Source organism: Bufo gargarizans, chromosome 6 (assembly GCF_014858855.1).
Source record: "Bufo gargarizans isolate SCDJY-AF-19 chromosome 6, ASM1485885v1, whole genome shotgun sequence".
In the NCBI taxonomy this organism is placed as follows: domain Eukaryota; kingdom Metazoa; phylum Chordata; class Amphibia; order Anura; family Bufonidae; genus Bufo; species Bufo gargarizans.
Window position 1 is genome coordinate 38,903,980 of NC_058085.1, and position 15,431 is coordinate 38,919,410.

The 15,431-nt window shown below is 51.2% G+C and overlaps 1 protein-coding gene across 1 annotated transcript; it reads left to right on the top strand.

The window, feature by feature from the left end:
- Positions 1-3,283: 3,283 nt before the first annotated feature.
- On the top strand, positions 3,284-5,105 carry LOC122939857 (E3 ubiquitin/ISG15 ligase TRIM25-like). Its single transcript, XM_044296052.1, has one exon. The coding sequence runs from the start codon at positions 3,409-3,411 to the stop codon at positions 4,936-4,938; it is 1,530 nt and encodes a 509-aa protein (XP_044151987.1). The 5' UTR covers positions 3,284-3,408; the 3' UTR covers positions 4,939-5,105.
- Positions 5,106-15,431: the final 10,326 nt, after the last annotated feature.

Below are 15,431 nucleotides of genomic sequence, written 5' to 3' on the forward strand. Positions count from 1 at the left end.
GATTACGTTATCCCATTGTGTTCGTTAATGGTATCACAGTTGGGTGTTGTCTGCCTGTGAGTGATTACGTTATCCTATTGTGTTGGTTAATGGTATCACATGTGTGTGTATTTTGCCTGTAACTGCATGTTATTTGTTTATGTAAAAACGGTCTCAGTCTTCCACAAGGTCCTCATGGGGAGTGTCCCTTGCTGGAAGACCTGCATAAAAGGCTGGCATGTAGCCTCATTAAAGTGTCCTGTTCTTCCCTTCATGAAGTCGGGGCTCATGTTTGGGGGATTGGAGAACTACACTCTGGGGATTGCTATAATCATTATACTCTCCAGAGTATAATCCCTAGCTCTTGTAAGAGCTTGTTCCTGCATCGCTCTCTGAAAGAAGCGAGGTGCACCCACTGGAACCTGGAAACCTTGTCGGAGGTCCAGGGTGGGTAGAAGACGACGAGATCCCAACCAAGCTAAAGGCAGTTTGTGGGGTCGGCAGTGCTTACGTTGTCGAGCGGAGTGCTAGGAGCCCTCGGGAAGCACTAGGAGCATCCATCAACGGAGGTACCCAGTCGGGGTGCTAGGAGATCCGTTACAATGATATTATAAACATGGAGGGGCAATGACAGCGGCATTTCAATGATGCCAGAGAGAGAGACATTTTGGATTGTCCTAATGGGTTAATTGAAGTCTGGAGCATCTACTCTGTTTTGTGATGGCGGTTCTGTTACTGCTTGTTATCCGTCAGTATATGGATTTATTAAATGTATGGTTTATGGAGTTCCTTGAAACGTTGCGACGGCATGGTTCACGCCTTATCTACCTCCGTGGCAAACTACTGCCAAAGAATCCCAGACTGCTGCATTACGCTTTTCATGGACTTGCTGCGATGATCTCATCATATGGATTTCATAATGAAGCTTGTATTTTGTGCTTATTTGGATATATTGCTTTGGGACTGACAGATCCTGGAGTTGTGGTGTGCACTCTATATAATGAGAAATAGAATATTACAACACAGGACTACACGTCTCTCAGTGAGACAGGAGTACTGTTCATGGGGCTCTTTATCATTAGGGAGACCAAAAATATTCATGACTATTCTATGCTAGGCAACAGTCCTCTTGCTTTCTGGAAACAGATACAAATGTGCATATCTTAAGGGGGTATTCTGGTTATAGAATGTGGATAGGGGATATCATATTAATGGGGGTCCTACTGCTGGGAGTGTGAAGGAGTTAATTCTGCAGAGCAATGTGCATCTGGAGGGGGCACAGAGGGAATTACTACTACAAAGGGGATACAAAAGGCAATACTACTACAAAGGGGCACAGAGGGCATTACTACTACAAAGGGGGCACAGAGGGCATTACTACTACAAAGGGGGCACAGAGGGCAATACTACAAAAGGGCAAAGAGGTCATTACAACTATATAGGGGTATTACTACTGTGGAGGGGGCACAGTGGGCATTACTACTATAAATGGGATACAATGGACATTATTACTATGAAGGGAGCACAATGGGCATTATTACTATGAAGGGAGCACAGAGGACATTACTACTATAGGGGGCACACAGGGCATTACTACTGTGAAGGGGCAGAGAGAGCATTACTCCTGTGAAGGGGGGTGGGCATAACTGTTATGGGGGCACAGTGAGGGCATAACTACTCTGAAAGGGCACAGAGAGGGCATAACTACTGTAAGGGGTCATAATCTGGGCATAACTACTGTGAAGGGGAACAATAAAGGGATAAGTACTTTAAGGGGGCACAATGTGGGCATAACTATCGTAAGGGGGTACATATCTGGACAAAACTACTGTGAAGGTTGAACAATGAGGGTAATACTACTGTGATGGGGTACAATTCTTTTTAAGTATTGGGAGGGGGTGCCAGAGAACGGACCCGCCCTGGGTGCCAAACGCCCTAGGCACGCCACTGCCTCGGTCGGTGCTTTTTCATAAGATATTGCGCTGGTGGTAGCCTCAGTCGGTGCTTTTTCACAAGATATTGCCCTGGTGGTAGCCTCAGTCACACGCTAGACTCCTTTCCCAAGAAAAGGCAGGACTACTGGGTGTCTCGTACCAGGAACCCAGCTCTTTCTTGGTTCTGTCCTTTAGGGGAGCAAAGAAAACTAGATTGTCTGCTGAGAGGCCTTGTTGGGGTACTATCTGTCCTCAGTATGCGCCTCTCTCCAGCCTGACGATGTGGCAGCTCCTCCTTTACCACCAGAGTCGCTCTTGTGGCAGTGAACTTTGAGTCCGGTTACCGCCTTGTGTAATCACGAGACCAAATATTTGGGCCACTGTCTCCAGGTTACCAAGTGATTATCACAGGTGGGGACCATGCACCATTAACTCCTTCATGTCTTCACACTCAGCGTCAGTAAGATGCTGCTCAGGAACATTAACTCCTTCACGTCTTTATGCTCAGCGTCAGTAAGCTGCTGCTCAGGGACATTAACTCCTTCACGTCTTTATGCTCAGCGTCAGTAAGCTGCTGCTCAGGGACATTAACTCCTTCACGTCTTTATGCTCAGCGTCAGTAAGCTGCTGCTCAGGAACATTAACTCCTTCACGTCTTTATGATCAGCGTCAGTAACCTGCTGCTCAGGGACATTAACTCCTTCACGTCTTTATGCTCAGCGTCAGTAAGCTGCTGCTCAGGGACATTAACTCCTTCACGTCTTTATGCTCAGCGTCAGTAACCTGCTGCTCAGGGACATTAACTCCTTCACGTCTTTATGCTCAGTGTCAGTAAGCTGCTGCTCAGGGACATTAACTCCTTCACGTCTTTATGCTCAGCGTCAGTAAGCTGCTGCTCAGGGACATTAACTCCTTCACGCTCAGCGTCAGTAACCTGCTGCTCAGGGACATTAACTCCTTCACGTCTTTACGCTCAGCGTCAGTAAGCTGCTGCTCAGGGACATTAACTCCTTCACGCTCAGCGTCAGTAAGCTGCTGCTCAGGGACATTAACTCCTTCACATCTTTATGCTCAGCGTCAGTAACCTGCTGCTCAGGGACATTAACTCCTTCACGTCTTTACGCTCAGCGTCAGTAAGCTGCTGCTCAGGGACATTAACTCCTTCACGCTCAGCGTCAGTAAGCTGCTGCTCAGGGACATTAACTCCTTCACACTCAGTGTCAGTAAGCTGCTGGCTGTGCGCACAAGATATCATGTAGTAACTCTGCTTTCTGCTTGAATAGAGACTTTATTGCTGACAGTTTCCCCTGGAGCCGATGTGCAGATCACTTCCAGGAATGCACTTGACCTTATCTGTTGTTGTTTCCCAGGACGACGCGATTACGCAGTGCGATACGCCCGATGACAGGTGGAGTTCACCTTTGCTTGTGCAAATAATCTAAAGTCCATTTGATTGAGCCCGGAGGAACGGCTCGTCCACCGATCATTTACCGTGATGGCGTCTGCTGATCCGACCGAGACTCTGACCTGTCCCAACTGCCAGAACACGAGCGAGGAGGCGGACGCCGGGAAATGTGAGCACAACTTCTGCTGGGTGTGCATCGACTGTGTGCTGGATAAGCAGCGTGGAGTCCACACGCACCATGAATGCAGAGCAGAAGCACGTCCTGTCCATGAGCGGAGACTCCAGGCGGTGAGGGGACATGATAGCGCCATCACCTGCACCTACTGCGTCCACTCTCCCACTCCTGCCATCAAGTCATGTGTCATGTGTGAAGCTTCTCTCTGTGACATCCACCTGGCCGTCCACAGTAAGTCACCAGAACACGTGCTGATCGATCCCACCACAGCCCTGCGGAACCGGAAATGTTCAGTCCACAAGAAGATCCTGGAGTACTACTGCACTGCCGACGCCGCCTGCGTCTGTGTGTCCTGCATTCTCTTCGGAGATCACAGAGGACATCGAGTGGAGACGTTTGACGTGGTCTCTGAGAGGAAGAAGAAAAAAATAAAAAATGACCTGGAAAAACTCATCTCAAGGAACACAGAGACTGAGAAAAAAATCCAAACTCTGCAGAATCGCGGAGGAGCCGTGCAAGAAAAAGCCTCTGATTTGAGCGAGAGAGTTACTGCCCTGTTCAGAGACATCAGGAGACAGCTGGATGCCCTGGAGAAGAGAGTCCTGTGCGAGGTCTCCAAGCAAGAGGAGAAGGTGTCTCTCTCAGTCTCCAAACTGGTCCAGCAGCTGGAGCTGGAGAAGGATGAACTGTCCAGGAAAATCTCATATCTGGAGGAGATGTGTACCAAGAGCGATCCTCTGACGGTCATCCAGGAGCAGGAATCTGAAATAGAAGATTTTAGCGGCATGGCGGAGGACGCAGCCAACCAGCTTGACAGGCAGATCTACAGCGTGGCCAGTGTGGACGAGGGGCTGATCTCAGTGACCTTACACACAGGACTATGCGACATAATTGCCGGCATCAAGAAAGGCATCAACGTGCATGGAGCTACGGACATCTTGCTGGATATAAACACGGCCGGGAACGATGTCCATGTGTCTGGGGACCTAAAAGCTGCATCCTGGTCACACATCGACCAGAACTATCCAGAGAAGTCTGAAAGGTTCCAGTACGACCAGATTCTCAGCTCCAGGAGCTTCAGCTCAGGGCGTCATTTCTGGGAAATGGAGACAAGTGAGACCGGAGTGTGGTTTATGGGGATGTGTTACCCCAGCATGGACCGCAGGGGGCGCCAGTCCTGGATCGGAGACAATAACAAGTCCTGGTGCTTGCGGCGATATGACAATGTCCAGTACTCGGTAATACATGACGGTAAGTGGCTGCAGTTACCCCACAGCGTGTCCTGCCAGGTCCTGGGGATCTATCTGGACTATGAGGCTGGCCAGCTGTCCTTCTACGAGCTCCGGGACCCCATCAGACTCTTACACACCTTCACCACCACCTTCATGGAGCCCCTGCACCTGGCCTTCAGCGTGTACAAAGCCTGGGTGCGGCTCCGGGGCTAAGAGTTCAGGGACCACCAACGCCTGATGTATGATAATAGCCGGAATGGGTGGAGGTCCGGCTGTAATACCAAACATTAGACACCAGGGGGCGCCGCTCATATCTATCAGATGGAATATTCGACATATTTAGCTCTGTAACCCAATAATGTAATAAACAGATAATTGAAGACTCCTCCATGTGGGCCTTGGGTAGAATTCCTACTACTCTGAGCAGACCAGAGCCTCAGTACTGAGCCCCCCATAATCTCTCCAGCAGACCAGACCCTCAGTACTGAGCCCCCATAATCTTTCCAGCAAACCAGACCCTCAGTACTGAGCCCCCATAATCTCTTCAGCAGACCAGACCCTCATCACTGAGCTCCCATAAACTTTCCAGCAAACCAGACCCTCAGTACTGAGCCCCATATAATGTCTTCAGCAGACCAGACCCTGAGTACTAAGCCTCCCATAATCTCTCCAGCAGACAAGACCCTCAGTACTGAGCCCCCATAATCTCTTCAGCAGACAAGACCCTCAGTACTGAGCCCCCATAATCTCTCCAGCAGACCAGACCCTCGTTACCGAGCCCCCCCATAATCTCTAAAGAAGACCAGACCCTCGTTACTGAGCCCCCCCATAAACTCTAAAGCAGACCAGAACCTTGTTGCTGAGCCCCCCATAATCTCTCCAGCAGACCAGACCCTCGGTACTGAGCCCCCATAATCTCTTCAGCAAACCAGACCCTCAGTGCTGAGCCCCCATAATCTCATCAGTCAGACAAGACCCTTGTTACTGAGCCCCCACAATCTCTCCAGCAGACCAGACCCTCGTTACTGAGCTTCCCATAATATCTTTAACAGACCAGACCCTTGGTACTGAGCCCCCATAATCTCTCCAGCAGACCAGACCCTCGTTACTGAGCCCCCCATAAACTCTCAAGCAGACCAGACCCTCGTTACTGAGCGCCCCATAAACTCTCAAGCAGACCAGAACCTTGCTGCTGAGCCCCCCATAATCTGTCCAGCAGACCAGACCCTCGGTACTGAGCCCCCCATAATCTCTCCAGCAGACCAGACCCTCGGTACTGAGCCCCCCATAATCTCTCCAGCAGACCAGACCCTCAGTACCGAGCCCCCCATAATCTCTCCAGCAGACCAAACCCTCGGTACTGAGCCCCCATAATCTCTCCAGCAGACCAGACCCTCGTTACTGAGCCCCCCATAATCTCTCCAGCAGACCAGACCCTCAGTACTGAGCCCCCCATCTCTCAGCAGACTAGACCCTCGTTACTGAGCCCCCCATAATCTCTCCAGCAGACCAGACCCTCAGTACTGAGCCCCCCATAATCTCTTCAGCAGACCAGACCCTCGGTACTGAGCCCCCCCATAATCTCTTCAGCAGACCAGACCCTCGGTACTGAGCCCTCATAATCTCTCCGGCAGACTAGACCCTCGGTACTGAGCCCCCCCATAATCTCTCCAGCAGACCAGACCCTCAGTACTGAGCCCCCCATAATCTCTCCAGCAGACCAGACCCTCGTTACTGAGCCCCCCATAATCTCTCCAGCAGACCAGACCCTCAGTACTGAGCCCCCATAATCTCTCCAGCAGACCAGACCCTCAGTACTGAGCCCCCCATAATCTCTCCAGCAGACCAGACCCTCGGTACTGAGCCCCTATAATTTCTCCAGCAGACCAGACCCTTGTTACTGAGCCCCCATAATCTCTCCAGCAGATCAGACCCTCAGTACTGAGCCGCCCCCATAATCTCTCCAGCAGACCAGACCCTCAGTACTGAGCCCCCCATAATCTCTCCAGCAAACCAGACCCTTGTTACTGAGCACCCCATAATCTTTCCAACGGACCAGACCCCCAGTACTGAGCCCCCATAATCTCTCCAGCAGACCAGACCCTCGTTACTGAGCCCCCCATAATCTCTCCAGCAGACCAGACCCTCAGTACTGAGCCCCCCATCTCTCAGCAGACCAGACCCTCGTTACTGAGCCCCCCATAATCTCTCCAGCAGACCAGACCCTCAGTACTGAGCCCCCCATAATCTCTCCAGCAGACAAGACCCTCAGTACTGAGCCCCCCCATAATCTCTTCAGCAGACCAGACCCTCGGTACTGAGCCCTCATAATCTCTCCGGCAGACTAGACCCTCGGTACTGAGCCCCCCCATAATCTCTCCAGCAGACCAGACCCTCAGTACTGAGCCCCCCATAATCTCTCCAGCAGACCAGACCCTCGTTACTGAGCCCCCCATAATCTCTCCAGCAGACCAGACCCTCAGTACTGAGCCCCCATAATCTCTCCAGCAGACCAGACCCTCAGTACTGAGCCCCCCATAATCTCTCCAGCAGACCAGACCCTCAGTACTGAGCCCCCCATAATCTCTCCAGCAGACCAGACCTCCGGTACTAAGACCCTAATAATCTCTTCAGAAGACCAGACCTTCGTTACTGAGCCCCCATAATCTCTCCAGAAGACCAGACCTCCGTACTGATTCCCACATAATCTCATTAGCAGACCAGAGCCTCAGTACTAAACCCCCATAATCTGTTCAGCAGACCAGACCCTTAGTCCTGAGCCCCCATAATCTCTCCAGCAGACCAGACCCTCGTTACTGAGCCCCCATAATCTCTCCAGCAGACCAGACCCTCAGTACTGAGCCCCCATAATCTCTCCAGCAGACCAGACCCTCAGTACTGAGCCCCCCATAATCTCTCCAGCAGACCAGACCCTCGTTACTGAGCCCCCCATAATCTCTCCAGCAGACAAGAGCCTCAGTACTGAGCCCCCCATAATCTCTCCAGCAGACCAGACCCTCGTTACTGAGCCCCCCATAATCTCTCCAGCAGATCTCTATGTCTCTTAGCTCCTGATGATGCAGGTACATGTGGACAATGATGTGGATGGCGATCTGTCTCCATGACTGCAGATAATGGATGGGATGTTAATAGACCCCATCTGAAGCCTGCAGACTATGCAGGTGGGGGCGACAGCCAGGGGGGATTCATAGGAAATGCCAAGAGATCAGCAACATGAGCGGGAACATTGAGTATCATTGAAGCTGTAATGTAAGTCTATGAGAGACGGAAAGTGTAACATTGTATCTGTTTGTGCTGAGCTTCTCCTCTCCACCCCTCCCATTAGAACAGTGATGGCTAACCTTGGCACTCCAGCTGTGGTGAAACTACGACTCCCAGCATGCTCCATTTATTTCTATAGAGTTCTGAGAGCAGCCAAGCAAGGGGGGCATCTTGGGAGTTGTAGTTTTACCACAGCTGGAGTGCCAAGGTTAGCCATCACTGATTAGAAGGTTCTAGTCTAGCCAGAAACTGTATATAAGGGGAGCAGTCAAAGCCCCGAGTATTATGCAGTTAGAGAACAGTGTTCAGAAGAGGAGACTCTGCCAGATATACATATACAAAAAAGAAGTAAAGAAATGGATCGCACATCCAGCTGCTTCGCTTTAATCTCATCCCTGCTACTTTAGCAGAAAACAGCACTAAATAGCGCATGTGTACCGCCTCCTATGCTACACGCTAAATGAGGCATTAGTGTACATTTTGATCAAAAGGCATAAGCCCACTCACCACGCCAAGGTTGCCTCTATGAGTGGGTCGTATTCTAAAATTGGCACGGCGCTGCACGGTGACCACTGACTCTGCAGCGCCAATCTGGCAGGCGGTGGGACCCAGCAACCAAACAGCACCCCTGCTGCCTGACTATGCCAAATCTAGCACTGGGCCCCCCCAAATCTGCTAGAAAAGCAGCGACAATGGCCACCGTGCAGCACCGCACCATGTGAACTGTTGTCAAAGCTCACCTTACCTAGAGCTTTCAGTGACCAGAAGAGGACACTGAGACAAGGATACTCTGCCACAGACCCTGGATCACCAGCCTTGGACCAGGATACCAGCCTTCTGAAGAAAGAGGGACAGCTAGTTCAGGCCTTTCCTCAGCATCAAACCCTTCTTCTGCCAGGGAGGAGACTGGTGAAGCCGGCCCTATGCCTCGTCTCAGGGAAGAGACTGGAGAAGCCAGCCCTATGCCTCGTCTCAGGGAGGAGACTGGAGAAGCCGGCCCTATGCCTCGTCTCAGGGAAGGGACTGGAGAAGCCAGCCCTATGCCTCGTCTCAGGGAGGAGACTAGAGAAGCCGGCCCTATGCCTCGTCTCAGGGAAGGGACTGGAGAAGCCAGCCCTATGCCTCGTCTCAGGGAAGGGACTGGAGAAGCCAGCCCTATGCCTCGTCTCAGGGAGGAGACTGGAGAAGCCGGCCCTATGCCTCGTCTCAGGGTAGGGACTGGAGAAGCCAGCCCTATGCCTTGTCTCAGGGAGGAGACTGGAGAAGCCGGCCCTATGCCTCGTCTCAGGGAGGAGACTGGAGAAGCCGGCCCTATGCCTCGTCTCAGGGAAGGGACTGGAGAAGCCAGCCCTATGCCTCGTCTCAGGGAGGAGACTGGAGAAGCCAGCCCTATGCCTCGTCTCAGGGAAGGGACTGGAGAAGCCAGCCCTATGCCTCGTCTCAGGGAGGAGACTGGAGAAGCCAGCCCTATGCCTCATCTCAGGGAGGAGACTGGAGAAGCCAGCCCTATTCCTCGTCTGTATTGTTTTGCATCTGAATCCCTCCAGTAAAGAAGCCCCCTGGTTACTGCAGACCCTGACTCTTTGGACTTATTTTCCATTGGGGTGCACCACGCCTTACTATCCCATTAGGAGAGAAGAAACAGGTGGTGACACCTCTATGGTGTCCAGGGGCCCCAGCATAGCATTGGGGCCACCCCAAAAACGCCTACTATATCTAATTATTACGAGATATGTCAGTGTTCCAGCCATTACCAGGTATGGCAGTGTACCGGCACACATCATCCAGTCATTACTAGGTAGGTCAGTGTACTGGCACACATCATCCAGTCATTACCAGATATGTCAGTGTACTGGCACACATCATCCAGTCATTACCAGGTAGGTCAGTGTACTGGCACACATCATCCAGTCATTACCAGATATGTCAGTGTACCGGCACACATAATTTAGTCATTACAAGGTAGGTCAGTGTACCGGCACACATCATCCAGTCATTACCAGGTATGTCAGTGTACCAGAACACATCATCCAGTCATTACCAGGTAGGTCAGTGTACTGGCACACATCATCCAGTCATTACCAGATAGGTCAGTGTACCGGCACACATAATTCAGTCATTACCAGGTAGGTCAGTGTACCAACACACATCATCCAGTCATTACCAGATATGTCAGTGTACTGGCACACATCATCCAGTCATTACCAGATATGTCAGTGTACTGGCACACATCATCCAGTCATTACCAGATATGTCAGTGTCCCGGAACACATCATCCAGTCATTACCAGGTAGGTCAGTGTACTGGCACACATCATCCAGTCATTACCAGATAGGTCAGTGTACCGGCACACATAATTTAGTCATTACCAGATAGGTCAGTGTACCAGAACACATCATCCAGTCATTACCAGGTATGTCAGTGTACTGGCACACATCATCCAGTCATTACCAGATATGTCAGTGTCCCGGAACACATCATCCAGTCATTACCAGGTAGGTCAGTGTACTGGCACACATCATCCAGTCATTACCAGATAGGTCAGTGTACCGGCACACATAATTTAGTCATTACCAGGTAGGTCAGTGTACCGGCACACATCATCTAGTCATTACCAGGTAGGTCAGTGTACCGGCACACATAATTTAGTCATTACCAGGTAGGTCAGTGTACCAACACACATCATCCAGTCATTACCAGATATGTCAGTGTACCGGAACATATCATCCAGTCATTACCAGGTAGGTCAGTGTACTGGCACACATCATCCAGTCATTACCAGATATGTCAGTGTACTGGCACACATCATCCAGTCATTACCAGATATGTCAGTGTCCCGACACACATCATCCAGTCATTACGAGATATGTCAGTGTACTGGCACACATCATCCAGTCATTACCAGGTAGGTCAGTGTACTGGCACACATCATCCAGTCATTACCAGATATGTCAGTGTACCGGCACACATCATCCAGTCATTACCAGATATGTCAGTGTCCCGACACACATCATCCAGTCATTACGAGATATGTCAGTGTACTGGCACACATCATCCAGTCATTACCAGGTAGGTCAGTGTACTGGCACACATCATCCAGTCATTACCAGATATGTCAGTGTACCGGCACACATCATCCAGTCATTACCAGATATGTCAGTGTACTGGCACACATCATCCAGTCATTACCAGATATGTCAGTGTCCCGAAACACATCATCCAGTCATTGTCAGATATGTCAGTGTCCTGGCACACATCATCCAGTCATTGTCAGATATGTCAGTGTCCTGGCACACATCATCCAGTCATTACCAGATATGTCAGTGTACCGGCACACATAATTTAGTCATTACCAGGTAGGTCAGTGTACCAACACACATCATCCAGTCATTACGAGATATGTCAGTGTACTGGCACACATCATCCAGTCATTACCAGGTAGGTCAGTGTACTGGCACACATCATCCAGTCATTACCAGATATGTCAGTGTACTGGCACACATCATCCAGTCATTACCAGATATGTCAGTGTACCGACACACATCATCCAGTCATTATGAGATATGTCAGTGTACTGGCACACATCATCTAGTCATTACTAGGTATGTCAGTGTGTCGGCACACATCATCTAGTCATTACCAGATATGTCAGTGTACCGGAACATATCATTCAGTCATTACCAGGTAGGTCAGTGTACCAGAACACATCATCCAGTCATTACCAGGTAGGTCAGTGTACTGGCACACATCATCCAGTCATTACCAGATATGTCAGTGTACTGGCACACATCATCCAGTCATTACCAGGTATGTCAGTGTACTGGCACACATCATCCAGTCATTACCAGGTAGGTCAGTGTACTGGCACACATCATCCAGTCACTACTAGGTATGTCAGTGTACTGGCACACATCATCCAGTCATTACCAGGTAGGTCAGTGTCCAGTGTTTCATACAGTAGGTTGGCCAATGAGTATTCAGTCCTCAGTCATGCCGCACACAGACATATTCAGGAGATCATGGTGCTTCTTTCATACCATCTGGTCCATATTTGCTGTGTTCTTCTCATTCCCATCAATAGAAAGGACTCCGCTACTTCATATCATGTTATATTGTCACGTACAGGATCCGCCGTGTCAGTGACCCGGGTGCGACTGCCAAGAGTCGATCTATTCCTCGCAGTCTCTCGCGCCCTTACACACAGGCCTCCGATTGAACCTAGATCACACCCCGACACGCTGCTTGGGACTGCGTGCTGGCTGCGGTGGTGTGTGTGAACTGGTGCCTGTGAATGTGTGTTCTTCCGTGTCTGCATCTCGGTGCAGTTCTTTTCACTGTTGCCATGTAGGCTGGCTGCAGTCTCTCGCGTACTGGCTGCAGGCTGACTCCTCTGTATGCTGGTAGCTTGGGACTGCGCGCTGGCTGCGGTGGTGTGTGTGAACTGGTGCCTGTGAATGTGTGTTCTTCCGTGTCTGCATCTCAGTGCAGTTCTTTTCACTGTTGCCATGTAGGCTGGCTGCAGTCTCTCTCGCGTACTGGCTGCAGGCTGACTCCTCTGTATGCTGGTAGCTTGGGACTGCGTGCTGGCTGCGGTGGTGTGTGTGAACTGGTGCCTGTGAATATGTGTTCTCCCCGTGTCTGCCTCTCTTTTCACTGTTGCCATGTAGGCTGGCTGCAGTCTCTCTCACGTACTGGCTGCAGGCTGACACGTGTATACTTGTTGCTTGGGACTGCGTGCTGGCCGTGGTGGTGTATGTGAACTGTGGCCTATGTTTGTGGCTTCCGTGTCTGCCTCTTTGTGGTTCCTGTCACCAGTGCCGTGTAGGTGGCTGCATGCACTTTGTGTACTGGCTGTGGGTGTTCCCATGTATACTGGTTCTGCGATGCGTGCTGGCTGTGGCCTTCTGTGTGAACTGTGGCCTGCATAGTTTGTTCTGTGCTTCTTGTTAATCCTAGTTCTGATGGGGTTAACATTCTCTGGTCTGGTCCTGGTTGTGGCTTTTCAGATGCCCTAGTTATTGCAGCTATTTCTACCTGTGAGCTGTGGTGCTTGTGGTCAGTTCTGTCTTCAGCCTTGCTGGGTGTTGCACCTTGCTGCTGACCCAGAGGGTTTTACTATATGCCCTTGTTTGTGGTGCCTTGCCTGATCTTCTGTACCTGTTCTGTGGTGATGTTATCCTTGTACATGCCTCATCTTCTGTACCTGCCCTGTAATTATGTTGTTATCCTTGTCCATGCCTTGCCTGATCTTCTGTACCTGTTCTGTGGTGATGTTATCCTTGTACATGCCTCATCTTCTGTACCTGCCCTGTAATTATGTTGTTATCCTTGTCCATGCCTTGCCTGATCTTCTGTACCTGTTCTCTGTCTGGATCCACTCTGTTTCATGTCTAGCCTAGCAGTGCTCTAACTGCGTCTGATAGCCTGGGAGTGCTAAACTGCTTCTGTTCTAGTCTGTCCTGCAGTGCCTTACTGGTTCTGTTCCTGTCTATGTCCTGCCTTTGTTAGGGGGCCCCTGGTTCTTTGCAGGTTGGGGCCAAGTGTACTGGGACCTACTATCAGCATTGAATCCCCCCCACCTATCTCCCCAGTAATAACCAGAGAGGAGCAGAGAAGGTAGAGGAGGCTGTGCTGGCAGTAGGGTCCTATGTTCCTCTATATCTACTATCAGCACTGCCCCCCCCCCCCCCCCCATCTCCCCAGTAATAACCAGAGAGGTGCAGAGAAGGTAGAGGAGGCTGTGCTGGCAGTAGGGTCCTATGTTCCTCTATATCTACTATCAGCACTGCCCCCCCCCCCCCCCCCCCCATCTCCCCAGTAATAACCAGAGAGGTGCAGAGAAGGTGGAGGAGGCTGTGCTGGCAGTAGGGTCCTATGTTCCTCTATATCTACTATCAGCACTGCCCCCCCCCCTATCTCCCCAGTAATAACCAGAGAGGTGCAGAGAAGGTAGAGGGGGCTGTGCTGGCAGTAGGGTCCTATGTTCCTCTATATCTACTATCAGCACTGCCCCCCCCCCCCTATCTCCCCAGTAATAACCAGAGAGGTGCAGAGAAGGTAGAGGAGGCTGTGCTGGCAGTAGTGTCCTATGTTCCTCTATATCTACTATCAGCACTGCCCCCCCCCCCCCCCCCCATCTCCCCAGTAATAACCAGAGAGGTGCAGAGAAGGTAGAGGAGGCTGTGCTGGCAGTAGTGTCCTATGTTCCTCTATATCTACTATCAGCACTGCCCCCCCCCCCCTATCTCCCCAGTAATACCCAGAGAGGTGCAGAGAAGGTAGAGGGGGCTGTGCTGGCAGTAGGGTCCTATGTTCCTCTATATCTACTATCAGCACTGCCCCCCCCCCCCTATCTCCCCAGTAATAACCAGAGAGATGCAGAGAAGGTAGAGGAGGCTGTGCTGGCAGTAGTGTCCTATGTTCCTCTATATCTACTATCAGCACTGCCCCCCCCCCTCCTATCTCCCCAGTAATAACCAGAGAGGTGCAGAGAAGGTAGAGGGGGCTGTGCTGGCAGTAGTGTCCTATGTTCCTCTATATCTACTATCAGCACTGCCCCCCCCCCCTCCTATCTCCCCAGTAATAACCAGAGAGGTGCAGAGAAGGTAGAGGAGGCTGTGCTGGCAGTAGTGTCCTATGTTCCTCTATATCTACTATCAGCACTGCCCCCCCCCCCCCTATCTCCCCAGTAATAACCAGAGAGGTGCAGAGAAGGTAGAGGAGGCTGTGCTGGCAGTAGGGTCCTATGTTCCTCTATACCTACTATCAGCACTGACTGCCCCCCCCCCCCCATCTCCCCAGTAATAACCAGAGAGGTGCAGAGAAGGTAGAGGGGGCTGTGCTGGCAGTAGTGTCCTATGTTCCTCTATATCTACTATCAGCACTGCCCCCTCCCCCCTATCTCCCCAGTAATACCCAGAGAGGTGCAGAGAAGGTAGAGGAGGCTGTGCTGGCAGTAGGGTCCTAAGTTCCTCTATATCTACTATCAGCACTGCCCCCCCCCCATCTCCCCAGTAATAACCAGAGAGGTGCAGAGAAGGTAGAGGAGGCTGTGCTGGCAGTAGGGTCCTATGTTCCTCTATATCTACTATCAGCACTGCCCCCCCCCCCCTATCTCCCCAGTAATAACCAGAGAGGAGAAGGTAGAGGAGGCTGTGCTGGCAGTAGTGTCCTATGTTCCTATATATCTACTATCAGCACTGCCCCCCCCCCCCCCCCCTATCTCCCCAGTAATAACCAGAGAGGTGCAGAGAAGGTAGAGGAGGCTGTGCTGGCAGTAGTGTCCTATGTTCCTATATATCTACTATCAGCACTGCCCCCCCCCCCCTATCTCCCCAGTAATAACCAGAGAGGTGCAGAGGAGGTAGAGGAGGCTGTGCTGGCAGTAGTGTCCTATGTTCCTCTATATCTACTATCAGCACTGC